At 47.6% G+C, this 26,449-nt stretch overlaps 1 protein-coding gene across 5 annotated transcripts in view; it reads right to left on the bottom strand.

Annotated features, from left to right (window-relative positions):
• Positions 1–26,449, bottom strand: part of PBX1 (PBX homeobox 1) — a 245,477-nt gene that overhangs the window by 32,159 nt on the left and 186,869 nt on the right. For 3 of the 5 annotated variants that reach the window (XM_067532580.1, XM_067532582.1, XM_067532583.1), the window contains 4 exons: positions 20,870–21,114; positions 9,081–9,271; positions 7,718–7,853; positions 1,881–2,040 (listed from right to left, as the gene is read on the bottom strand). In XM_067532580.1, coding sequence (XP_067388681.1) covers positions 1,881–2,040; positions 7,718–7,853; positions 9,081–9,271; positions 20,870–21,114 — 732 coding nt within the window. Of the gene's footprint in view, positions 1–160; positions 1,353–1,880; positions 2,041–7,717; positions 7,854–9,080; positions 9,272–20,869; positions 21,115–26,449 lie in introns of those variants that run through there. The other 2 variants (XM_067532581.1, XM_067532584.1) reach the window with 2 other exon arrangements.

Genomic DNA, 26,449 nt, shown 5'->3' with positions numbered 1-26,449 from the left:
TGATCAAAAGGGTTTAGAAGTTTGCAAATTTAGAAGTATTTAAAAGAAAATGAAAGAAAAAAGTTGTGGAAGCCGTCTAGTACTCCCTCCTGAGCAACCCTACAACAAACCTTTGAGTGCAGCCAGACCCTCCTGAGCAACCCTAAACAAACCCATGAACGTGATGGGGAAAGAACACAAACATAGGAATTGCCAGGCTGGTTCAGACCTGTGGTCCATCTAGTCGAGTGCCCCGCCTCTGAAGTGGTGAGTACCAGATGCTAAAGAGGAAGGTGCGAGAAACAATGCAGTGGGGCATGCTCCCCAGGGAAACTGAACCCCCAATAATTAGAAGAGGCTGGCTTATGCCCTGAACCATAAAGGGTTTATATTACTTCCAAAATGAAACAAAACTGCAGTTCAAATGGAACCATTCAGCAGGGTTTGGGTGCAGATCTTTAGATCCACAGCACAGGACTTGAGCTAAAGGAGTAACTGATAATAAAATAAAATAAAAAATCCAGCAAGGGAATAGACCGGAGTTTCAAGTCCTGAGGGATTATTTGGAGAAAGAGTGAGAAGGGTTTTTTTTTCTGGAAACCTGGTTCGCTCGCTATAGAATGTGATGTTATTTTATTTGATTTAACCTTTGTCCTGTTTTCCCTATCCTCTTCCTGTTTCTACCTGCACGTTCGACGTCTGTCTAATTCAGACTGTGCACTCTCGGGGTAAAGGACCACATCTCTTTAGATCGCCTGAAAATGCCATATAAAGTTCTGGCATGATGTCAGCTTTCCTAATAATAATAAAGTTTCAGTGACACCAAAACGCCCATTGCCTGTTTAACATCTCTGCTGGCATACTTGTGACCTGCATGCAGCAGCATACCTGAGATCAGCCCACTTTATGCACTGGAGAAAGGGCTATCATAATCATAGACCAAGCTGAATGATACATAACCAATGTATTCACATTTCCCTCCTTAAAGCAAAACATATACAGAGAATTTAAATCACATGGCACCCACTCTGTTTCTGTTAATTAGGTCCCAAATCTCCCATAGCTCGCAGGTCAGAACAATGAGTACAAAGCATCTAAAAATGTACAGTTTGGAATAATGGTGATTCTATCTGGTGGCACTGTGCGCACAGAGACGCTACAATTAAACAGTCATCTCATAGCTCTTTAGCAGAAGAGTTGAACTACTGTAAGATGAACTTCCGGGTAAGATGAACTGATCAAACACACATTTGTCCCTTAAAGCAAATGAAAAGAAAAACACAACAAACAACTAAGAAAGGCAGGAGGTGGGGGACGGACAAATCAATCCACTGGATTTCCTTGAAGATAGAAGATCTCAGCCAAAACTGATACTAAAGGAAAATAAAATTCACATAGAACACATACTTGCAGGTGATCCAGACATTATGGTGTGAGCAGCCAAAAAATTGGTATAAAAGTCCACGCAAAACAGACTGAAAATAGCATGATCTAGGACATCCTGTACGTGTTGGGTCTTTTTTTTTTTTTTTTTTAAATCAGGGTCACTCATGCTTTCAGCCCTGGTGAAGTACATCAATTGTGCAAGGACAATTTTTTTTCTTCTGAGGAGCAAGCAACTCAAGCAAATTTTTAATCCATGCAAAAACCCCAACACGTTACCGTCAGTTACACAGCATGATCACATCGCTTTTACAAACAAAAAAACAGAACGGAAAAAAAAGTGAAAAAAATCAAATCCGTATTTTTTTTCTTTTTGTTGTTGTCGTAAAAATTACAGAAAAACGAACCAACCGAAAAAAGAAAACAGAAAAAAGAAAAGAAAAGAAAACACAGATATTAAAGGAAAAAACAAACAAAAAAAAAACGAACAATAACAACCCAAAAAAAAAAAAACTAACCAGCTGAATTGGGAGTTGAGGGTGAGTTAGCTTGGCTTCCATGGGCTGACACATTTGTAGCAGTGACAGCCGTTTTGGCAGCATAAATATTGGCTTCCTCTTGAAATTTACCTATGTTCTTCTTGTACCGGATTCGCTTATTTCCAAACCAGTTTGATACCTAGAGCGAGTTCAAGAAAAGACAAAAAAGTTAACGTTTCACCTTTGACACATTTTGGTGGGGATGTAGGGGAGGGGTTAGGAATGGGGAATAAAACAAGTTACGCATTGCAGTTTTTTTCTAAAAGCTTTGCAAGAAAGATTCCACCTGCTAACTGCATCCCAACCCCAGTGACCCTAGAGCAGTATACAGTCAATAAAACCAATGAAGAGGTGTACACGTGCCTGTTCTTTCAACCTCCAGTAAGGGCACATTGTCAAGATAACACTATTGCTAACCCCAAGCAGTCAACAATCATGAAACAGGTTCCAAAAATCAAAAGACTGGCTTAAAAAGGCAGGGAGGAGGGGCTCATTTTGCTTCTGGGATCTGAGGCTCTAGGGTGCACACAGGTCATATTTTAAAGCTTTTTCTCTAATTATGATGGCTGTAAGCTTACTTATGAAAGCTGATATTCTCCCATAATCACAGGACTCCATGACCTGGCTTTTATTGGGATCCTCATTCCCGTTTGTGCCTTTGAATGCTCCCCCTAGCCTTGATCATTATTAAAAAAATGTTCAGATTTTAAAAATCTAATTTGCTTTTCATCATTTATGCTGCTGGTTTCCACTGAGCTTGGTCAATCAGAAGCCTGGTCAATTTCACTTCCTGGTACTCAAGACTGCTAGGTTCAGGGTGCCTGCACTGAAGAGAAAGATTTTCATTTTTAAAAAAGCTGTTTCCATTGAATGATCTAGGTACCAGGAAACTCTTCTATTCCGAGTCGATCTTGTCAACTCCACTGCCTGTCTGGCTCCTCTAAACAGAACGAAATGCTGTGCCCCAAAACCTGTGTGGATGCTCTTAATCCAGTTGAAACCTGGTTTATACCAATTTAGCTTGCATCAGTTAATAAACTGGTGCAAATTCTGTGTGTAGACCAGGCTTCCAATGGAGGGAGACATCAAATGGTGAATGTCAGGGTGGTCCAGATTTCAATCACTGCCCCATTCCATGACACGGCCAGGCAGTCTCTATCCCAGGCTGTCAGCTCAGGTCATGAATGCCCATGCCTCAGAATGCCACAATGCAAAGGTAGCAATCAATGGAGGTGTCTCCACAGAACCTCACAGAGACCACTGCATGCATGGCGCCCCAACTGTCTGAAGATTTTCAGAACAAGACAGGTTGAACTGTGATTTATAAATACAGACTGAGCTTCTTTAGAAGTAATTAGGGAAATGGAAAACTAGGCACCAGATCAGTAGCTGGCGTAAACTGGTGGAGCTCCACTGATGTCAACATCAGCTGAGGATCTGATCCTATGCAATGAATCAGTCTCAGAGGTCACCATGGAGAGATATTAACAGCTATGCTCTAATTGATTAATTGCATTGCTCTCCATTGAGAATTTTCAAGAGCATAGATTTGAGTCATTTACATAAAGGTTTGTGGTGGACAATGCCCAAAAGTTCTGGATAAGCACCCGAAAGTTTGGAGTCTGGATGCTTATTTGAAATTCTGAGTCGGCAAAATCAGGCTGCATTTCTCACAAGCTCTTTCTGAAAATTTCTGATACCTTCTGATGTGTCTCAAACATGGCACATGCAGTCCCGTTTGGGACCAGGCAGCAAAATCAACAATAATCTCTCTCCTCACTTACACGGGGTGTTGCACCCATCAACCTCAAAGCATTTATATAAAAGCAGGCAATTATCATCCTCAATGGACAAATGGGGAAACTGCAGCAGAGAGAGCTGAAGTGTGTCCCTTAAGTCATACCACAAGCCAGTGGTAATGCTGAGAACAGTATCCAGACCTCTTGACTTTCATCCTGGTGCCATCTATGAAACCAGCACTAAGGGTAACCACAGACTTGGAACTAAAATTGCCATAGAACGTTTAAAACTGTGGGAAAGATTTGGGCTTGAGTTCCAGAAATAGGTTTTGGGTTTCTTCTAGCTTTCTCTGGAGTTCTCCCTCCATCTCTGAAGGAAGGCCAGACGTGGCAATCAATAGGCTCCCAAATGACTGTCCAAAACTGGGCTGGAATGAAAGCTGTCTGTGTTTTTTGAAGGCTGAAAGTCCATTGACATGATGTCTTTGTCATTGGATTTACCACGGATTATGCTACCAAAAGAGGATGAGGCCCTAAACAGACATGCCCCCTGTCCCATTATTATATCAACAGCATTCCCTATTTTCAGATCTTCACTGGATCATTATGAAAGTTGCAAGGTGCAATCCTCATGGCTATGTATACCAAGACTTAACTGCATAGTTAAAAAGTTCAGGAAAGGTCCATGCTACACCTACCAGTCACCAGAAGTGAGCAAATTTTCAGCTACTATTGGTGGCACGTTAGAAATCTCTAACAGATGAGTGGGTTGGATGGGCAAACTCCTGAAGGTTATGTGTTCTGCTCAGACAAGCGCCACAAATCTAGATACTCATCTGAGCAGCACGAGTCTACAGTCTTGAGCTGGACCTCTCAGGAGAGCAGGCTCTCTTGCCAGAGTTCTGGATTTGATTTTCCTTCTGATTGCTGGGAATGCTGCAGAACTGGGTCTCATGGCATTTTGGATGGAGCCCAAAAGTGCCAAGGCAGTGGCAGGAAGGAATAATGGGCGCTTGGGGTGGGGGGAATGTTGGCTAAATTTCTTCTCACCTCAGGAGAGGTTCACGGTTTGGGGTTGAAGGTTTGAGGATGGTGATAAAAGGCTTCTGATTTAAATCGACACCAAGCTGCTCATCTGTATCAAGTCCCAACAGCTCTGATGGTGGCTCATTTCTGGAAGCTCAATGAGTGTGGACAGTTTTCAACTACCTTCCTCTCAATATGCCCCCAAAATAATCCCTCTCCATGTAGCCTGGAGCACTCTTCCTGACACGACATATTGGCTGGTGTTGGTGGAGCGCTCACAGGCCTCCTAGAAACAAAAATGCTTCAATATGTCTGACTAGACCGGCACAGACAGGCTCCCAAGTGCCTTTTGCATTTGCTCTCAGCAATCTCTTGGGACCTACTTGCCCTCATGAATCAGGCATAGTTATGTTTAACTATGGGATGAATGGGGGTTCAGGGTGGTCACTGTTCAGAAAGTGCTAAGCATCACCCTCTGAAAACCAAAGATCTCCTATCACTAGAAAATCGTGGCCTCATTTTTTGTAACAAAAGGATCTCCCAGACAAGTCCATCTGCTTTGGCACCCTGCCTTTTGAGTACACTGGTTCAAACTATTGATCCATCTAATCAGATATCTTACTTTATGTTAACCAGATCAGATCTCTGGCCAATATTCCATCTACTCTGGTATGTTGCCTCCTAGACCATTTAGCTGGTCTTTGGTAGGCAAGTACCGTCTCTTAGGTCTCTAGCCTGAATTCGGATTAGGGTGATACATCTGAGACTTTTGTCCCATTCTAAATGCTAAATATCTGTTCACTGATATCCAGCTGAATATCCTCGCTGAATAATTGCTGATTGTTTCACTGCATGGACAATGTATAAATAATCCCTTCCATTTTCTATGATGCCTTTTATCTGCAGGGATCCCGAAGCGCTTGACAAATTTTGCATAGAAATCCCCTTGCACATCACTAAAATGAGGCCACCTCTGGAGGTAAAGGAATCAGCTATTTAGCAATGCACAGCAGCACTGCCCTACAATGAGAGACAGGAAGGGAAAATGTATCCAGCTGAGACTGAGGGGTGAATTTAGGAAGGCAGACTGTAGCAATTTAGATTGCAAGTTGGCCATGAGACAGGTGTTAACATTCCAACTCTTGCAAAAAGGATCCTGGCACCTTTAATAACCTCCAATTGTCAGGAACTCTTCCACGTCTGAGTCAAAGGGAAGAAAGCCAATGATTGGTTCACCAACACCACTTTCAGCAAGATCTAGGCTTGCTTTTCTCTGATGTTGAAGTAACAGACAATGGATGTCTTGCTAACAGAGCTTGGCCAGAAGATAAGGGTTTAATGCGGAAATCACTGGGTGAGGCTCAGCCTGTGCGATGCAGGAGGTCAGACTAGATGATCAAACTGGTCCCTTCCCATCTTAAAATCTATGAATCTGTGAGTGAATGTAATCGTGTTTGCTTTGCAAGAGCTAAGAGGAGCACAGCCCAAGGCAATGTGACTTGAGGCCGTCACAGCACAGGGAGATCATGCATCTTCACGTACTTTCCAACGAGGTATTCCAATGATCTGGTGCAGATATGCACCCAACTTATCCGTAACCCTTTGGCGTGAAAAGCCATGTGCGAAATCTTGCAGGAATGGAAATCTTAGGAGAGTGACAGCATTGCTTTATTTCAGTGTGGTCAGAAACATCACCAGAACAGCTTTTCTCCTGGAAATTGGCTCTTTCTGCTCCGGGCACTATGGAGTGCAGAGATGGTTTGCAAATTAAAAAAAGGCAACGGAACATTGTTGGACCCCATAAAAACATAAGGGGTGGATTCAAAGCTTGGGATGAAACATCAGGACAGTGCTTGCTTTATCTGAAGCACCCTGGCCCATTGCCCCAATGGGAGGACTAATAGGCACTTGGGTAGGTGACACAGTCATTGACTGGAGGTCGCTATGTGTGCATTTAGGGAGCAATTAGCAAGATTCCCTCATGACTACAGTCTCTAGTTCGATGTTGATCCACCCAGAGAAACTGGACAGCTGCACTGAGGTGAGATCTGGCCCCAGTTACCGTTGTCATCTTCATGTGAATGCAGGACTCAACTGACACTGCCAAGCGGTCTGCAAACATGAGGGAGCGCAAGATGTCTGACTCTGGGAAAGCCCAGAGGGAGCGTGAGGATTGGCCATGTGCAAGAGGACATGCTGATTGGTTCCAGATGTCAGCTTTTTGCAGCCCCATGCAGTAGAAGGGAAAGGGAAGGACGGAGGGAAGGAAGGGGCAGAGCTTAACTGACAACCAATAGCGTGACAGCTGCAAACTGGATGCTCAACTGCTCTGCTCACACTTTGCTTTAGACCCCAGGGGCTTGGAGGCTATGCACCTGCCCCTTTAATTACATAGGCCCACCTTGGGGTTTAGTTAGCAAATATCTTGTTCCCATGCAGAAATTGCACGTGCCAGCCAATGAGAGAGGCATTGCACTCAGCAAATACAAGAGTAATTACCCTCCATGCTTCTAGATGGACAGAAACAACCCTGCAAATTCTACCCCCATGCCCTCCAGCCACAAGACCCTCACACCAGAAACCCCGCCCTAGCTACAGCCTCCTTCCTGGGCCTTGCTCACACGACTACTGCAAGCAAATCCCGTACCAAGCACCTGCATGAGCTTCTGATCACTCTGTAGATTGCGAGGCAATGGCCAAACACAGCCCTTGCTCTAGAAGTCTCTTGGTTGCCTTGCTCAGCTCCCGCTCTGCCAACCCTCTGACCCCACCCCCAATGCCTAAATTCCACACTGGCTCTATTCTGCAGCTAGGCCCTACCCTGTCCATCTCTATCCCTTCTAGGTTATTATCCCAATCCATCCCTCTTCCCCATTTTTCCATCCATCCTCCAATTATACCCCTGCCATCAGTCTAACACTCACCCCGCAATTCACCCACTGCCACTGGGGAGATCAGTAAAGAGAAGCTTGCCTGGTATTTGTGCCCTGCTGGAGAAATGCGAGGCTGTTACTTTGGTAATACTCTCTTCACTTGTCCTCGTCCCCTTACCTGTGAGACTGTGATGCCACACTTCTTGGCTAGTTCTTCTTTGGCTTCCTCACTAGGGTAAGGGTTGCTGAGATGGGAATAGAAATACTCATTCAGGATTTCCGTAGCCTGCTTGTTGAAGTTTCGTCTCTTCCGCCTTGGCAAGGAGAAAATGACACAGATTTAGGGTCAGGGCTCCAGAAAGAAAGACAGCTCCAGAAAGCAAGCTCTGGGCACCCCCACAACGACCAGGCTCGCTTCAGTCAACCTCCCCCCCCCATCCCCTCAACACATGCAATGAAATCTGATTCATCTGAATCCTGGTTAATAGTCAGGAAAGGATCTAATATGTCCTCGCAGGGGAGTTAGGTTTTTTCTCTCAGTGGCTTCCAGAGCAAACAAGTCTCATTTGCAAGTTAAACATTGATTTTTCTAAGTGCCAGCACTGCAGACTCCACTGGGGATGTGAATAATATTTTGCAGTTCCAGGGCGCCTCTCACCACTCCATTGCAAAGTACTTTACAAACCTCCTGTAGTTAAGCTTTGCCACACCTTGTGAGGGAAGCAGATAGATAATTATCCGCGTGTTCCGGATGGCACAGAGACGTTAGAATGATTTCCCCAAGGAAATGGCAGAACTGGGAACTCAACTCGAGAGTCCTGACTCCCAGGATCCCTGCTCTAACCACTAGATGACACCGCGCCACTTTCAAAATCCAGCAGCGTTCTTTCTGCTTCCTGTCACATCCTAGTTTTGTTGATGATGCTTAAGGCAGCATACAGCCCAGTTTGCCCTCGCCCTATCCCCCCACCCCCTCGAGCTGCAAGACTGGTGGGAAAGTTGATTATGTCAGTAAAGTCGGCTGATGGGCTACATTGTGTGGAGAAGCTGAGTAACAAGGTGCTGGGCCATGACCCTCCTTCCCTTTAATGCTAAGAGGTGATGCAGGCAGCATAGGCAGGCTGATGAAGGAGATTGCATTATAAGGTTGTCAGGCTGGGTTGGGGATTCGATCCACTCAGGTCTCAAACCAGCTCGATTCCTTCTCCAAGTGGCCCAAAACCTTCCCACCCCCAAGTGCAGTGCCCCCCAGCCGCCCAGCTGAAATCCTAGGAAACCGGATTCCTCCTTGTGCCACCCTGCACCAAACTGTTCTTTTGGTTAGTCCAGTATCCCATTTCTTGTACGAGCAAACAGCATTAGCCCATCTCTTCTGGCACCTTGCCTTCATACTGGATCGGACCATTGGTTGTCCCACCTCTGCTACACCAGAGCATATCTTCACTGTGTTTGCTCTACCTAAAGGCCAATACGAGAGATGAGACCCTCCCTCTGACCCCTGCCAAAGCATTTTCTCTCAGGTGGAAAACAGGTGAACTTACCGCGCATCCAGAAATCGGGAGCGCAGGATCATGACGGCTTCGCATGTGCTCTGCTTGAGCTGCATCTGGATGGAGCTGAATTTGCGGTGGATGATGCTGACCATCCGTTCAATCTCCTTGGGTGAGATGGGCCGGGTCCGGCTCTGCTCGCGCAGCAGGTTCATCACGTGGGTGGTGAATTCATTGCAGGCCTGGGACGGCAAGAAAAACAAAAGAAACCCCAGGATCGGAGGGTCATTCGGCGGTGTTCAAGACTACATGATGTCAGCACAACTAGGGAAGGACACAAACCATGGACTCAGCTAACTCGATTATTTCCTATTGTACTTTGGTTTTGGCTTTTTTTTTTTTTTTTTTAAAGTGTTTGTCCAGTCTAGGATTTTAAAATGACACAAGCAGTGGAACTTCCACCTTCGGAGGATTATAACACAGCCTCTTGCCTCCACAACACCTTCCTGCTATTTAACCTCCTTTGACCTCTGCTTGCTTCCATTCCCTGAATTCTTAGATTGTCCTAACCAAGCCCTCTTCTTCTCGAGGGCTCCCATCCTTCTGCCATTTGTAGACAGGCACAGTAGGGCTTTCCCTTCATCATGGCTGTACATGGTCAGCTTTTAACCCTTCTTCAGACCGGATGCGCTCCTGTCCCTGGATTTATTTGGCTGCTTTTCCCTCAGCTCTCTCCAATTTCTCTGCATCTCTCTAGAGATGGGCTGCCCGTCAGGGAAATTGATTCAGGGAGAACCAGGAGGAAAATGTCCAGAGATAAACCACACAGCCAACATCTGAGACAGTGACAGGGAGTCAAGGCACAAAACCAAGAATGGAAAGGGTTGTTTGGGCAGAGACCTCGGGAGCTTTAAGAGGGACCAGAAAAGAAGGAAGGTCTAGTGGTTTCAGGCGTTAGCCTGGGACTCGGAGACCTGGGTTCAAATCCCTCCTCTGTCACAGATTCCCTTTGTGATCTGAGGCAAGTCAGTTAGTCGCTCTGTGCCTCAGTTTCCCCATCTATAACACAGAGCTAATATCACTGCCCTACCTTGCAGGGGTATTGTGAGGCTAAATATATTAGAGATCATGCAGTGCTCAGATACTATGGTGGTGGGGGGCCATATAAGACAGACCCAAATAGCTGGCCCAAACTCTTCCCTCTAATTACCTATGGGCTTTAGAGCTGGCCTGATGAACACCTAGTGGTACCTCCCTTTCAAGATGCAGAGTTCTGATAAATGACAATTACCATTACTGCTGATCTGATCCTCCCGCCAGCCCTGTGCACACCTAGTCAGGCAGGGAAAGAGTTCAAAGCTGCAGTGGGAGAAAGGGAGAAGACCTGTCCCACTCCAGAAGGCTTAACGTGAAAGGAGACATCTTCCATTGGGGTAGAGATATAGGAAACGAGGAGGCCAGGCAAGGCTGGCTTTCCAGAGGGAGAAGAAAAAGTTCTCTCCCTGGCCAGGCAGAAAATGGGTTTCCAGGATAGACGGCTGAACCCAGACTGAGCAGCCGAGGAGGAGTTGATGCTGTTTCCTTGCTGCTGGGGGAATGGGAGGAGCTGGGCTGTATAAAGCCTTTTGTTTGGGACAAAGGCTGAAAAAAACCCGACCCCCTATTTTTTTTTGGAGTTGGCTGGAAGAACCAGAAAAATACAGGCTTCATCTTGTCAGCTCAGGACCTCGGCCATTTCAGTCTGGCAGCCATACTGGGCCTTTCACTCCTGGCATCCTGGATTAGAGCAACATCTCAGCCAATCTGGTTTCCCACCTCCTTCCATTCTCAGGCAGACCAACGACCTGACTATACTAGTCTGCGGCCCTGCCGAAGTGCCTAGTGCTTCATGAGAAGAGCTCTCCCATAATGCACTTGGTCTGCAGCGCAATGGGGTGCCTGGGAGCTGGCAACTCCTTCCTGATTGAAGGCCACCACTTGCCCACCCAGGATCAGCTGTTGTTCTGATGCACGTGAGGTGGCCCGTCCCAACTCTGTCTTTGCTTCAGATGTTATTTATGGACAGTCCCAAGAGTCTAAGTGCTCATCCCTCAGGAGTGAGAAGCAAGTGTGGAGAGAAGAGCGTGCTGGTGGCTCAAATGCACCTTGGGCTGCCGACAAAGTGACCCGTTAATTCTGCAGGCAGGAAGGTCCCAGAGAGAAAGGTCCCAGAGAGAGGGGGCAGAGTCAGAGCCCCCCAAACGACGCACAGCAACTGGCTAGGAGAGCAGAAGTGACAGACCTGCTGCAGGTTTCCAGCAAATCTGGTAACAAGCCAATAACTATACTAATTGGAGCAGGGCAGGCAGAGTGAGACAGCAGCCCTGACATGAAAGGGCAAGCAGGTAACCACTGGAATTAGCGTGCGGATGTCACAGCACCGCCCCGCTGCACGTGCTCCCACCACCTGCGGCCCCCCCGCTTCTCTCATGCCCCCAGAGGGCAGTTTTGGATTGGGTACAGTTTATTTTAAAAACATTTTCTTCACCCACTCCATCAGTTGCTGGCCAGTCTGCGAAGCCAGGGCTGCTGGGCCAGGGGGAAAGCAGCTCACTTAGCAATGCAGATGGTGGCACGGCTCTGAAAGGGACGCCACCTGCAAAGATGCAGAGGAAAGCACCAGGTTTCTCAAGAACTTCCACCACTGTGTGCTGAATGCAGGCCTGGTTGGGCACACTAAAGGTAGGTGCAGCAAAGGAGATTTTGGTAGCAGGTTTCTATCTAAGGGCAGTTAAGCTCTGGACTAAGTTTCCAAGGGAGGCTGTGGCATCCCTGTCACTGGAGGTTTTTAAGAGCAGGTTGCACAAACACCTGGACCATGTAAACCTAGACCATCCCTGACAGGTATTTGTCTTAAAAACTTCCAGTAACGGGATTGCCACGACCTCCCTTAGAAACCTAGTCCAGAGCTTAGCTACCCTTATAGATGGAAACCTGGTACATAATATCTAACCTAAATCTCCTTTGCTGCAGATGACGCCCATTACTTCTTGTCCTACCTTCAGTGGACATGAAGAACAACTGATCCCCATCCTCTCTATAAAAGATGGTTACTTATCTGTAACTGGTGTTCTTCCAGATGTGTTGCTCATGTACATTCCAAGCAGGTGTGTGCACGCCGCATGCACCGTCAACTGGAAAGTTTTCCCTCAGAAGTACCTGCAGGGTCGGCTCTGGTGTCCTCTGGAGTTGTGTCACTATGGCGCTCTATATAGGAGCCTGCTGACCATCCGCCTCCTCGGTTGGCTACGACAGAGGGGTAGGCGGGTGTGTCTTGGAATGGACATGAGCACTGACAGAGGGGGGGGAACTATACTGTCCAAGCTGTGACAAGCTGGTCGGCACACTGTCACTAACCATCTCTGCAGGGGCCTGAGATGCAGTCTTGCATGCTACACCACATAGGTACATGCTGCCATGTGCCCTAACAGTCTCAGGCAACTCCGGGCCATCATGTGCGGATAAAGTCTCAGGTCCCCTATAAGAGTCTGCAGCGCATGAAAACAGGACTCTCGGAGGGAGGCTCTGGCTAGATATGCATCCAGCCCCGCTCCAATAAACTCTATGCTCCTGGTGGGGATCAAAGTTGATTTTTGAACATTGAGGATAAGTCCCAATCTGTCGAATGTGGTCCTGATGAACCTTATATCCTCCTCTGCATGAACCTTGGTTTGCCCCTTGATTAACCAGTCATTGAGGTAGGGAAACACTTGTATTTCTCTCCTCCTCAAGAAAGCTGCTACCACCGCCATGCACTTGGTGACCGGGGAGCCACTGAGAGGCCGAAAGGTAGGACCGTGAACTAGCAGTGCACTTGAGCAATGATAAACCAACGGAATTTCCTGTGGCTCGGGAAGATTGCCCCTTGTGGAAATACACATCCTTCAAGTCAAGTACGGCGTACCAATCGCCCAGATCCAGGGATGGGATGATGGAGGCCAGGGTAACCATACGAAATCTTAACTTATTCGTGTACCTGTCGAGATTTCAGAGATCGAGGATAAGGTGGAGCCCTCCTTTGGTTTTCGGGATTAGGAAATACCAGGAGTAAAACCCCTCTCCTGAGATCCCAAGAGACCTCTTCCACCGCCCCGGCCTCTAGGAGAACCTGCACCTCCCTGTGAAGAAGTTTCTCATGAGAGAGGTCCCTGAAGAAGGACAGGGAAGGGGAGGCGGGTGGAAGGGGGGACATGACAAAAACTGGAGAAAAATCCCAGCTTCACAGTGCAAAGAACCCACTGGTCCGAGGTAACTTGGGACCATGCACTGTGAAAATGGGATAAACGGTATGAAAATAACATGGGTGGATCCAGGGAACTGAATCGTATGCCGTCCTTGGGTGTGTCCTCAAAAGTTCTGCTTGTTGCCAGAGGACGGGTTTCGTATAGCCTGATCTCCTGCCGGACGAGGGGTTCTGGGGCCTTCGTCTGCTATTGTTTCTGCCCCTACGGCGGTTTTATTCCTGTCTGGACCAGCCCTGATAGAAGCGGGGCAAGGGTCTCCTTTGTGGCACTGGCATGTGGAGCCCTAAAGACTTCAGGGTGGCTCAGGAATCCTTCAGACTGTGCAGCTTATCAGTCTGAGAGGAGAACAGGGCTGGACCTTCGAATGGGAGATCTTGTATGGTGGTTTGCACCTCCTGAGGGAGTCCAGAAGCCTGGAACCAAGAGCTCCATCTCATCACCACCCCGGACGACATTGTCCTAGCAGCCGCATCAGCTCTATCCAGCACTGCCTGTAGCAGAGTTTTTTAAACTGCCTTCCCTCTTTAACAGGTCCAGAAAACTCTGACTTGGAGTCGGGAGGCAATGAGTCTGTAAACGTCTCCAGAAAGAGAGCCACTCATTGAAGACATATCTACTCAGGACAGCCTGTTGGTTCTCCATCCGAAGCTGGAGCCTTCTGGTGGAATATACCTTCCTCCTGAACAGGTCCAACTTCTTAGTGTCCTTCGCGTTAGGGGTGGGATCCTGTTGTTCCTGATGCTCCCCCTCATTGGCCACTGCCACCACAAGCGACCCAGGAGGGTGTGTGTAAAAACATCCATGCCCCTTTGAAGGGACAAAGCATTTTCTCCCAACTCTTTTGGCTGTTGGAGCCAGAGAGGCGGGCGTCTGCCACAGAGTCGTGGTGTTGTCTTTTATGGTCTTGATAAGGAGGAGCACCACTCTAGAAGGGCCTTCAGCTGTAATATGTCCACTATAGGGTCCCCTCCCTGGACAATTTCCTCCGCCTGTAGGCCCATATTCCTCGCAACCCTGCAAAGCAGTTCCTCGTGCGCCCTGCTGTCATCCAGAACTGGCGCAGGTAGGCGCCTTATCTGGTGATGAGGATGACAATGCCCTGACACCTGGGTCCTGGGCTCCCGACAGGTCCTGCGTGGGTTCTTCATCCTCCGTGCTAGGATCATGCACGATGTCAGCACTGGTGCCGGGGTCCGAGCTTTCTGCGTCGTCGTGCGAGACACTTGTCGCCGACTGGGATGGCCAATCTCTTACTCCTGAGGCCATGGAATGGGATTTCGCCGAGTGGAACCCCTGAGCCCGGTGGTACGCCCAGGGTGTCCAAAACAGCCACTGCAACGGCATCTGCCAATGTGGTGCCCACAGTACCGCAAAGGGCTGAGTGTCCTGATCACGCTGTCTACTATGGTGGTGGCTCCTTTGTGAGGCGTATGACTCTGCCTCGGAGTCACATGAGAGCTGCTCGCTTCTTGGTGACCATGGAGGGGCGGTGCCGGTGAACGGTGCTGGGGGGATCGCAACCTAGTCATCATGGCTGGTTTGCCCCAGATGGCACCGCGGGTCTCTTCAGTACTGGGTCTCGCTCCGGAGGGCGGCTGGATGGCGGAGCCACCTCCTCAATAAGGTCCCTGGCCACCTCAGAAGTCTCTGGAGTGGAGGGAAGTTGGATCTCCTCCTCCTCCCTCTCCCCCCACGGGGAGAGTACTGGTACTAGACTCAACGAGGCCCTTCTCTGGCCCGGAGTCAACAGTGCTGAGGGCTTGGGTGTCCCGGCACAGTCGCACCCTAGTAGCCTCCGCAAGCCTGGATTTAGGCATCGGGGAGCGCCTTCTGTCCCCGTTCCTCTTCTGTGGCGCCAGAGAATGGTTACACTTCGCCACACGTGTTGACTTCGATGCTGGAGATTGCCGGTGCTGGGGACTCCTGTCGGTGCCAAGACACTCTCGGCACCATTTCCTTTCTTGCCGCCAGCTCTTTTGTGGCAGCCAGGACACTCCTTACAGATGTCGATGGTCCCACTCTCTGCTCTGTAGGTCGAAGGGCGGCCTCCATGAGCTGGAACTTCAAGCACTGGCTGCACTCCTTCTGGGACCTTCTGGATCCTGGGCTTGAAACCCCTGCAGATTTTACACTTTTCTTTCTGATGAGACAGTTAAGGATGAGACTTTCTGAGAAGTCTGATGTACGCCTCTCCAGGGTGTTTATCTAATGCCGGTTACCTAGCTGCTTCCAGACTCCAAGTAGTTTCAGCCTGTCTCATCTTCACATGAAAAAAGAACGTTCCAGACAAAACTGCAGGGAAAACCTGTGTCGCGTCATAGTGACATCAGGGCCCCGATGTGAAGCCAGATACTGGACCTGTCCCAGCCAGCTCCTGTGTCTGGCTGCCCTGCTGCTGGGACAGTTCTGACCTGGAGGGGATGTCTACACCACACCCTGAACCCTAGGCTCATGAGACCACCCAAGTGTGCAATTTCAGGTCAGCGCAAACTGATGTCGGGCTGCAACAGACACAAACCACATTCAACCATCAAGAAGAGAAATCAAACAGCTTGGAGCTGAGCAGCTGGGCAACTAGCCTGCTTGAAGTGCAGATGCTTCTCCAAGCCCTGTCCAAACAGTGAAACCTGTCAGCAGGCCCCACAGCTCTCCCCTACAAAGGGCCTGGATCCTCTCAACCTATGGTCTTCTTGGGAAACACCCAGTAGGTCATCTGAGGGTCCTTCCAGCATCCCCAGGGGGCTTTCTCACTTTCTTTCTTCACACTTCCTAAGGGTCCACAAGGCATTGCCATTGACAATCTCCAAATGGATCCAATCTCCTGCTGCACCATCTTGAAATGGACTGAGCTCTCTAACGCCACCAGTGCTGGCAGCCTGGTGATCTGCAGAAAGGGCTGCCTGAGCTCCTGCCTCTGATCCTATGCAGGAACTGTAGAGGGAAAGCTGTGCTGATTCTCTTGCACAGAAAGATGGCAGGATGGTGGGACTCAGGACACAGCAGGGGAGATCAAGACAGTCCTGGCCAATGTGCCCTTCTCACCATCCCTTTATGTGCCATTTCAAGGGTGAAGATGAAACAACAGAGCTCTTTGTACATCTAAAGTCATGATAGCGACATTATGGCGGAACCCAGTTATTCAGAGTCTTGGGAGACATTCCGAAAATTCCAGGCAGTCAGGACACCTGGCCTGCAGGCTTTGATGTCTGAGCTGCAGGTCCTCTGCCCCAACTCAGACTCTCGGCTCCCCTGTCGATATCTGCCTGGGCTCCCCAGTGCCACCTTAGCAGAACAGGAAGCTACATACATGCTGCCCACATACATGTCCCAGCTTTGCCCCGATTCCCCTCGCTGCTAGTTTTCCCAGCACAAGGGAGGGCTCAGAAATGCAGTGGAGAGGGACTAGGGAAGAAGTGGTCCTTGGCCAGCACCAGGAATGCAGCTGGCAGGCTGGGTTTGGCTGTCATCTGGTTGGGAGGGGTGTGTTCTGGCTTTGGGTGGGGAGAGCTCATTTGGAGAGACACACCTTGCTGTCAGTACAGAAGACTGACAATGGAGTATATCCCTATTGACAGCAAGTCAAATTTCCCTGGAGCCAACGGCTCATCAGGCTGACATGGTTAAGGCACGTCAGTTTCAGAACCAAAGGTACACGACAGATGTGGCCAACATCACGTCCGACTGCCTTTGGCTGCCCTAAACCGATGGGGTGGGTACCCATTTAGCAGCCGGGTGAACTGGAGATGCCTAGGTACGTGAGATAGAGCGAGACGCAAACCCACACCCTTCAGGATTACAGCCAAGAGCCTTAACCACTCAGCCGCCACACCAGAGTACAAGGGGTTAAACGCAGCACCCCCACCCCCCCCAAAGCCAAGGTGTGCTTGAGCAGCACAGTCCACACTGTTCCACACACAACAGAGCGAGCAGAAACCACTGCAATGAAAACTTCGCAGCATTAGCAGTGTCAGTCTCCAAATCGAATGACTTATTTCCTCTCTTTTGCTGCACTGGCTGTTTATTCCTTTACCAAGGATTCATTACAAAAGGGCTGCACTGAAGGTGGTGGATTGATGTGAACAACATTTGGGAATTGCAGAAGCACACCAGGAAGTTAGGAGCACAAATCTCACTGAGTTTCCTGTAGGTGTTCTGGCACATTCCATCCCATGTGTTTAAAGACAAACTGTCCCTTTAAGAATGATTAATTGCCACTGGATCTGCCCTTCTGTTAAACATACTCTGGTCTGCAACCCCAGGGCTCTTGGTGCAGGACCCGAGAGAGGCAGTGTGTTAGGTTCTGCTCCTGTGTGGTGCTGACTGCCCTCCACTCACACTGGTCAGTGGGTTTCAGGGCATGCATCTCTCATGGAGCTCAGCTTCCACCTCAGAGGAACAATGGTAAAAGGTTCCATTGTTAAGTACTCAAACGGCAGGAAATGACAACATTAAGGTTATCCCTGCACCTTTAACTCTGCTCCTTGGTGCATATGCGTTATGCTTCAGTCTTTAATTGCATGATCATACGCTGTTTCCGAAATAATGTAATGTAATGTAATATCATGCAGCCTTTTAGAAAGCTTTAGATAGATGTGCGTGGTTCTTCTTTTATTGTCCAGCACTCTCTGCATGCATGAAAGCCTGCACAGATCAGCTAAGGACAAGATGCACAGTGAATGAGGCAAGGGTTCCTGAAGACAGCTGGGTGAAATTTTTTGTATACTTTTTCTGGTGAAAAATGCAGATTCCCCAACCCCGAAACATTTAATAAATTCTCATCAGTTTTGCCAAATTGTATCGGCGGGAAAAATAAAATCCCAGAAAAATAAAATTCTGAAAAAAAATAGAAATGTTTTGTTCTGGCATTCTCAAAAAAAAAATGTTGTTTTCATTTTTTTGTTCCTAATATGACTTTGTTTCAAAATTGCCTTTAATTTTATTTAATAAACAATAAAAAATGTTTGAAAATGGTCAAAATTAAAAGGAAATGTTCCGGTTTTGTTGAAGCAAAACATTTTATTCGACCTGAAACTTCACTCTCGCTCAGTGCCCATCCCTGCCCTCCTTACTCCAGTCAGTGGGTTTCCCTTTCCTCTCCCTCCCTCATCCTCCTCAGTGGGACTGCCTATCCTGCAGGGAAAGCAGCTATAGAAACCTTCCTCCACACTTCAACAGAGGGGATACCTTGTAGCTGCTCTCTTGAAAAGTACCTCAGTTCTCCATAGCTCCCAAGCACCTTAGGGTGTGCCTACACTAAACACAGTGTTTGAGCCCAAACCCCCTTCTGTCCACACACAGGGTCAGTCTGACTTTTGTCAGCAAGCACTCAGAACCTAGATCCTTGGATCCCGCTAGGGGGGTTGGGTTGCAGCCTGAGTACCGCTGAGATTCAGGTCCAAGCCCTGTCATTTTGCAATGTGGACATAGCTCAAGCCATAGATCTTTATTGGAAGATCTGTGTAGTGCAATACGGATGTGCTGGCATGGTTGTGAGACCCAGGTCCAACTACTGTAAGCCTGGGTTAACAGTGCAGTGTGGACGCTCATGCATGGACTTGGAAACACCGAGTCCACAAGCCGGGGTCTCACAGACCCGGGTTTACAATGCAGTTTATACATATCCCTACTGAGCAACGAAGGGGGCGGGGCTGGTTCAGTGCCCTTCCTCCTCACTGCTCACCTGTTTGTTTAAACACAGGTGCTGCACCAACTGTGACCGGCTCTCTGAAGTGTGACAGATATTGCAGAATGTCCCACTTTTTGGCTGAATCAGGCTGCCTTTTCCACAGACGCCAGCGGCTGAAAGCCTTTATAGTCTGGAAATCAGAGTGCAGCATGCAACAAAATACAGGGACTCTGCCTTTTGCTCATTGTTCACACCGCTGGGGGTCTGAAGGAGGAGATGTGTGATGGTCAGTGAGTTATAGGCCTACGCACGCCACAATTCAGCTGTCTGTCACCAACAATATGGGAAATAACAGCGGAATTATTGTACCTCCTATGAGCAATTCAAACACTCCTCCATTAGCCAAATCTCGACCAAATTTCACCAGGATATTTGAGACATTTTCCCTCAGCCAGTGCTCTTCCCTGCTCAGTTTCAACTCCACCCATTTCTGCACTAATGCTGTTCAAAAAAGGCTTCTAACCATTATCTTTACAATGGGAGAATTATGTTCTTACCCCTCCACACTTTCTCTGTACCCTAGGTACTTGTATGTTCCCCATCGTCATAGCATCCGAACAGCTCACAAGCTTTAACATATTTCTCCTCACAAACTCTCCTGGGAGCTATTATCCTCATTGTACAGATGGGGAACGGAGGCACAGACATGAAGAGCTACATCTACACTGAAAAAACATCCCCCCAAAACCTGGCAATGAGCCCCGGGGGGTGGGGGTGGGGGGGGAGGCCCAGCCTCATGTGATGTCCCATTTTCACTCTGGGAAACATGGTCACTCCAGTGAGTCATTACCAGAGCAGGGAACGGAACCTGGAACATTCAGGGGCAGCGCACAGCACCAGGGTTCGGGCGCACAACCCTGGGCATCGGGGCTCGGGCAAGCAGTGACACCAGACAGATCGGGCGATCCCCGTGTGGTGGCAGTGGTGGGTTTTGGGCAAGCTCCATGCAGGGGTGCAGTGAGCATTAGCAAAGCAGGGAATTGAACCTGGGTCTTCTGAGGTCCAGGCTAGGATCATAACCACTGGGCAAGCTTTCCTCTCTCCTGTTACTCCTATGAGGGCTGAATATTTTTTTGTTCAAACTTAAAAACTAACCAGTCCCTTTAGGCAGACACCACGGCTATCATGGGAGCTGGCTGAAAAATGGCAAAATAAGTTTGTAAAAAGAAATCTCGAAGAGTTTGAAATGGGTCAGTTTTGCCTTTTTCACAAAGTTTTCTAGAGTCATTTTCACTGAATTTGTTATCAAAATTTTTATCAAAATCATTAGATGAGAGCCAAGTTTTCTTACTGAAAATGGACTTTTCGGTGAAAGGAGCATTTCTCAAACAATTCTGACTCAAATGCTGACAATATTTTGGTAACAAAACATGGATTAAAACAATGGCCATGGAAAAGTTTGCAAAACCCAAACCAAACCCCAGATTGTTTTGACATCAACAATTTTTTTGCAACTTATATTAATGATATTTTTTGCTTCTGATATACAAACCCAAAGCCTTTTTTGTGGAAAAATTTTTGACCAGCTCCACATGTCAGGTTTCTGCCTGGACAGTGGACGTCTCAGGAAATTCTGAGTTACAGGAGTTTGTAGAGGGTACGCTCGTGCCACCTTGACGATAGATGTCACTAGTGCTCCAGCCTGTATACACACAGCCATGCTGGCTGGGAGTACAGAATTGTGTGCAGGTAACAATATAATGATTCTCTTATCGGTTCCATATTCTGTTGCATTATCCTCCCTCTGCTGTGCTGGAGGATTATCCCCTTAATGGGTTTATTCCTTGATCAGAGCTTCATTTAAACTCTGCCTTTGCTTTGGCCGGGAGCGGGGGAAACCTCTGCCTCGCCTCCGTGAATGAGCCTGTTACCTGTTCGTACTTCTCCAGCTCCGTGTGGTAGATCTGCCGGATCTGCGAGAGTTTAGCTCTGTAGTCAGAGTGCTCCACGGAATTGTCTGAACCAGCCCCTCCGGATGCTGCTGCTGCGGCTGCAGCCGCCGCCGAGCCCCCTCCTTTCTCAGGCCCTGCCACGCCCTCCGCCAACAGCATGTTGTCCAGTCGCATGAGCTGGGGGTCTGTGGGCTCCTCTTCCTGGGCGCCCCGGATACTCAGGACTGCGAGAAGAGACAGAGGTGGGAGGGAATGATCAGCAACGCACCGACGATGAACATATACAATAACATCAGCTCAGCAGGCAGCAAGGGCCGGCTTTTCCACTGGGCTGACTCAGCACAGCTTGAGCCATGTCAGTGGAGACGTGTCGACCGACACTAGCTGGGGATCTGCCCCCAACTTCAATGGAGCTATGCCCGATTTACATTGATCTGGCTTTATTGCGCCTCGAGCTCACCTCTTCAAACCCCACCTGGCTGGCAGTGACTGAATGCAATCATCAGCTCATGACTCTATCCTGGCCCTGGCCTGAAGTGAGCTGGGGGTCTGGACCAGTTTCCAGTGGCTGGAGCCCACAGCACAACTGTCGCTGGTCGGCCCCTTCGTGGCAGTCTCAACAGGGAGCCTGAGCCTGGACGGGCCACGGGCTCTGCTCTCACCCTCGCTGGCTCTCCCTCGCTCCGGAGTGAAGGGGGCACGTTGAAAGATTGTGGCACTAGGGTTGCAACCTTTCTAATTGCTGGTAACCAGATCCCTGAGGCCCCATCCCCACCCTGCCTTTTCCCTTCTCCACCTCTACCCCAGGCCCCGCCCCCCTTACTTGCTCATCTTCACCTTCCTGCCCCCATTGCTCACTGGATCGTCTCAAGGAGCCTGCCTGCAGCTAGCTCGGCTGAGCAGGGGCTGGCATGAGTTAATGACCTGGCATCTCACCCTGCCTGCAGTAAGCAGGCGTTTGGTTGGGTGCCATTTAGAGTTGCCAGGTCACTGAAAACCGGACACCTGGCAATCATAAATGGCACCCAGAGACAGAAGCCAAAAACCAGACTGTCCAGGTAAAGCCCGGATGGGTGGCAACCCTAGCTGGCACTGCTACTGCTCAAGCTGTCCCTTCCTTTCACCAGCCCTCCTTAGAAAGGATATGGCAAAGAGACCTCAGCACTAAGGATTGACCCAACTTTTGTGGGCCAGGAACCCCGCAGACAGGACCCATTGGTGCAGGACCCACTGGTGGCAGAAGTGCCAGGGCAAAGTTCCCAGACTCATGAGCTGCCACCAGCTGGAGACAGAAGAGGGAGAGAACAGCCCCCGCAGTGCCCCACCAGCTACGTCAGCAGGGAGATCTCCACTGGTGAGCCATTGCCATAGTTTCCAGCCTGGTGGCTAAGTGGGAAGGAGCTGCAGACAAATTTCCAGTTAAGGATTTTTTGTCAGCACCTGTAGCACCCATTTCAGGGCAGGGGAAACCCACTGGCACAACAAGAGTTAACGCTGCAGACACGGTGCTTTAATAAACAGATCGCGAGTCCTGTGTGTATCTGGCTGGGCCTGTGGGCTCTTGCCAGTTCTGGTTGTTTCTGCAGCCTTTGCAAGTCACCCACATGAGGCTGTGACAGGGAAGGTAGATGTGAGGCCGATGCAAGGGGACATTTAGTTATTCGGGGCATCGTGTTCTCCACATGTCCAGCCTGAGTTACAGACTGTTTACACATGGTCCTCAATTACAACAGGAAGAAAAAGAGGTTTAGGTTTTGTCTTTTAAAGGGCATTATATTTTTAAAGGCAAATAAAAAACTGGAAATCATGAGACTGCTTAACAACCTGCCTTTGTATTTCCAAACAGCTGCGCAAATATTTGATCATTCACCGTGGAAATAATCATTCAATGAATATTAACTCTTGGTTACATTTTTGTTTCTTTTTCTTTCCTTGGGGAAAAATCCCAGAGGGCTGAAACCAACAGAAATGTAATAGTGAGCTATAAAAACTTAGATTTCTAAAGGTGGGGTCAACATGCTCTATGGAAATGCAAGCACTCTGTTATAGTCTATAGAGCTTTTCCCCAGGGCAGATTTCTATATGTTGTTGTTCTACGATCTCATCTGACCTCAGAATCTGACCAAATGATTGCTCTGCTCTTTGTTCTCCCAAGAAAAAAAATTAACATGAAGCAAAATCTTGTTCTTGGATCTGCAGAGTGGATAAACTAGAGGCACTAACAGCAACTGTGCAAATCCCAATAAATACAAGCCTACACGCATTGGGTGTTGCACACATAGAAAATATACCGGGGGAGAGAATCAGAACAGCGTTCCCATCTCTCTCGTTTTCATGACTGATACAAAGGACACAAGCATTTGATTTCACCAAGATTTGCTGAAATGCATCACAGAGAGAAGGCTGATCTGTGAATAAGGCACAGGGCTGCAAGTCTGGAGCCTGGCTTCTGCTCTTAGCTCTCGTGCACATTCCCCGTGGGATTTTCCGTGAGTCATTTCTGGCCTGATTCTACTCCCATCAAAGTCTATGGTGAATCTCCATCAATTTTAGTGGAAGCAGGATTAAGCCCTGAGCCTGAATCCTGCAACAAGCAGCCCCCTATGCAGAGCTCATTGCAGGATCAGGGCCTTAAACTATTTGTGCCTCAGTTTCCCTGCCCTTAAAAGAGGGCTTTACAAGGTTTAACTAATATGCACAAAGCATTTGGAGAGGCTCTGGAGGAAGATAACAGGAAAATGAAAAATAATATTTTTATTAAATGGCTTTTCGTCATTTGTGACTTAGTTGAACTGTACTGAGCAAAGAGAGTAGCAATAACCACATTCCCACAGATCACTTGCCAAAGAAAGGATTTTCTAGCACCAGTTCATGCTTTATACGTATGTAAAGTCATTCACTCTCTTTAAGAGGTTTTCCTGAAGTCACTCTTTCTCCCTCTCCCTTTGAAAATTAAAAATAAAAATTAAAGCAAAAAGCACGTCACTGCTCCAGGCTTACTTTGCAAAAGTGGATGCGCAGACCGTGTTTGCAAAACCAATGTGTGTGTATGCACAATGACAAGCAGCAGTTGGATGACAAAATGGTAAATACTTACCAAGTAGCCTTCCTGAAAACTCCAGCTGAAGTGGCTACACTTCAGGGAAAAATGGACACAATGACAACTTTAGATGCTGAATCACCCCTTTTAAAAATTGACTGTATTTAATTTTGTAAGCCTTGTGGGAAGGGTAAGAAACAGCTGCATTTAAACAGAATCTGGACATAGCCAGGGGTGCTAACAACAGATAGGAAGAACTAATGCACTGAATTTCCATAGCGATTCTGGGGGCCAACATATATTATATATATATATATTATATGGTATAGCTGTGTGATGATCCATTGATTTTAATGCTAGCTTATGTCTAACATGAATCTGACCCGTTATTCCTAGCCCTGTAATCTGCACTGCTAACCATCAGCAAATGGTTTTACTGTCAGTTTAAAAAAATAATCTAAAATTGGCTGCCAATAAAAAGTAGTAACGGGGCAGTGAAAATAAAAAGAAACCTATTTTCCCTTAATCTAGAGTAAGTTTCTGAATGATACAATTACTATAAATAGAAACCAATTTTAAATAAAAGGCCCAGCTGAGAATGAACATGACTAAACCCCCCAAATTGCCTTAAAATCGTAATTTTCTACACTAGTCCTTTTCAGTATTTTTTGGCCTTTGTGTTTGAAATTTTACCAAAAGTCTTGAAATGTGCAAGTAAATCTGTTAGTAAAATAAAATAAATTACAAATTGCTAATTAACAATTATAATTTACATACTAGAGATGCGTTGAAGATGCCACATTTACATCCGGATCCCAATTTCAAAGGGACAAGAATTCAGAAGAGTTGAGATCCAGAATTTTGGTTCAGGCCCCATCTCGGTTACATACGTATTACTGTAAAGGCACATGATGCTTTACAAAAAATCAACAGAAAGATTCTATAATAAACACACACAAAGCAAGCCAGCTGACAGACGAGACAAAAACAAAACAAAACATCTCCTGAGGTGGAGAGATGATGGGGAAGGAAATCACAGCAGAAAATGTGGAGCAGTGCCAATGAAATGTGTGTTGATCTGGGGTCGGAGACCCCTAATCCTAAACAAGAGAAAAGGCAAACGGCAGTACTTAAAAGGAGGAAGAGGAGGCAGGAGATGGGACAGAGCCAAAGATGATGTGACTGGCAGAGAATAATCTCCTGTTCTTTCCAACAAGACTCAAAAGATAAAAGGAAACAAATAAAGGTAAAAAATAGAAAATAGGGTTTTCAAGCCAGACGCACTTGCAGTTAGGATTTCAAAAATATTTTTTAATATTTAAAATCTAAAAATCATTAATCACAGATGTGCACGTGTGATTAATTAGTTTGTCTGTGCAAAGCCTTTACAAGAAAAGCACTATATAGCTGGTAAATATTATTACTGTATAATGTGAAACACACACACACACACACACACACACACACACACACACACACACACAGTGTTCTATTATATGCAATCTGCATATTTGTGAGAGTACATATTATATTACTATTATCTAAGTTTAATGAGTGGGATCCAAAAATCAACCGGGTGAGAAGGCACTAGGATTTGCAGCAATGGTGCCTGTTTGGCTAGCCAGATAGCATAACACTGTTAAATAAATAAATGAAAAGGCCAATGTGTCTAAACTGACCTGATGCCACCTAGTTATTGCTTGAAGTCTGTGCTCTGGTGAGTAGGAGACAAAATGATTGTTTAAAAGCTCCTTTTTTATTGTTCCGGACCATACAAGACTCAAATGAACCTTCCGCCAGGGCACCTGAGATGTTAACACTCATCCACCACAATCCAATTTCAAGTGGCAGAGCTGTTACCTAAGCCAGCAGCCATCACATATGATCAAAGCCCTGCTGCACAGATCGGCCCCCTATCTTTCTCCTGCTCATCCCCTGCTCAGCTGGAAATGGGTTTAAAGGGACAAGTGACCCATTCCTGACAGTAGGAGAGACACCCCAAGCTGGGGCATTGGAGTCTGTGGATTTCCACTCCTGGGAGGGGATGAGAGATGGGGAAGAGTCGTCGCTGGAAAATGATTTGGAAATCAGTGAGGGAATTTAGCAGCATTCAGTGCAAATCCATTTATAGGGTTTACATGGGGTCAGCTCCCCAGCTGGTGCAAAGCAATGCAGATAACAGTTACACCAATTTACATCAGCTGAGGATTTGGCCCAGGACATCCATGCTGGTGCGTCTATTTCTAGAACAGACTCTTTAATGAGGCTTTGGACAGTTACAAATTCATACGAACCAAGGGACTCTCAGCCTCATTGCCTTCAATGCCAACGGGAGCTTTGCCACTGATTTCAGTGGAGGCGGGAGCACGTCACAGACGCCACCACCTTGCAACTGGTACCGACTGGGCCCCCTTGTCAGCAGCTTCGTCGGGGAGCTGTGGAAACCAGGCCCCCCTCTAAAAACGGGGCAAAGGGACCAGTGTGTGCAGATGCTGCCGATGCCATAGTTCTGTGAACAA

The sequence above is a fragment of the Emydura macquarii genome, unplaced genomic scaffold, assembly GCF_026122565.2.
Source record: "Emydura macquarii macquarii isolate MOO-44397 ecotype Brisbane River unplaced genomic scaffold, CSIRO-AGI_Emac_v2 contig_3287, whole genome shotgun sequence".
Classification (NCBI taxonomy): Eukaryota; Metazoa; Chordata; order Testudines; family Chelidae; genus Emydura; species Emydura macquarii.
Note: the sequence above shows the minus strand (reverse complement) of the source record. Positions and strands in the feature narration are given on the sequence as shown.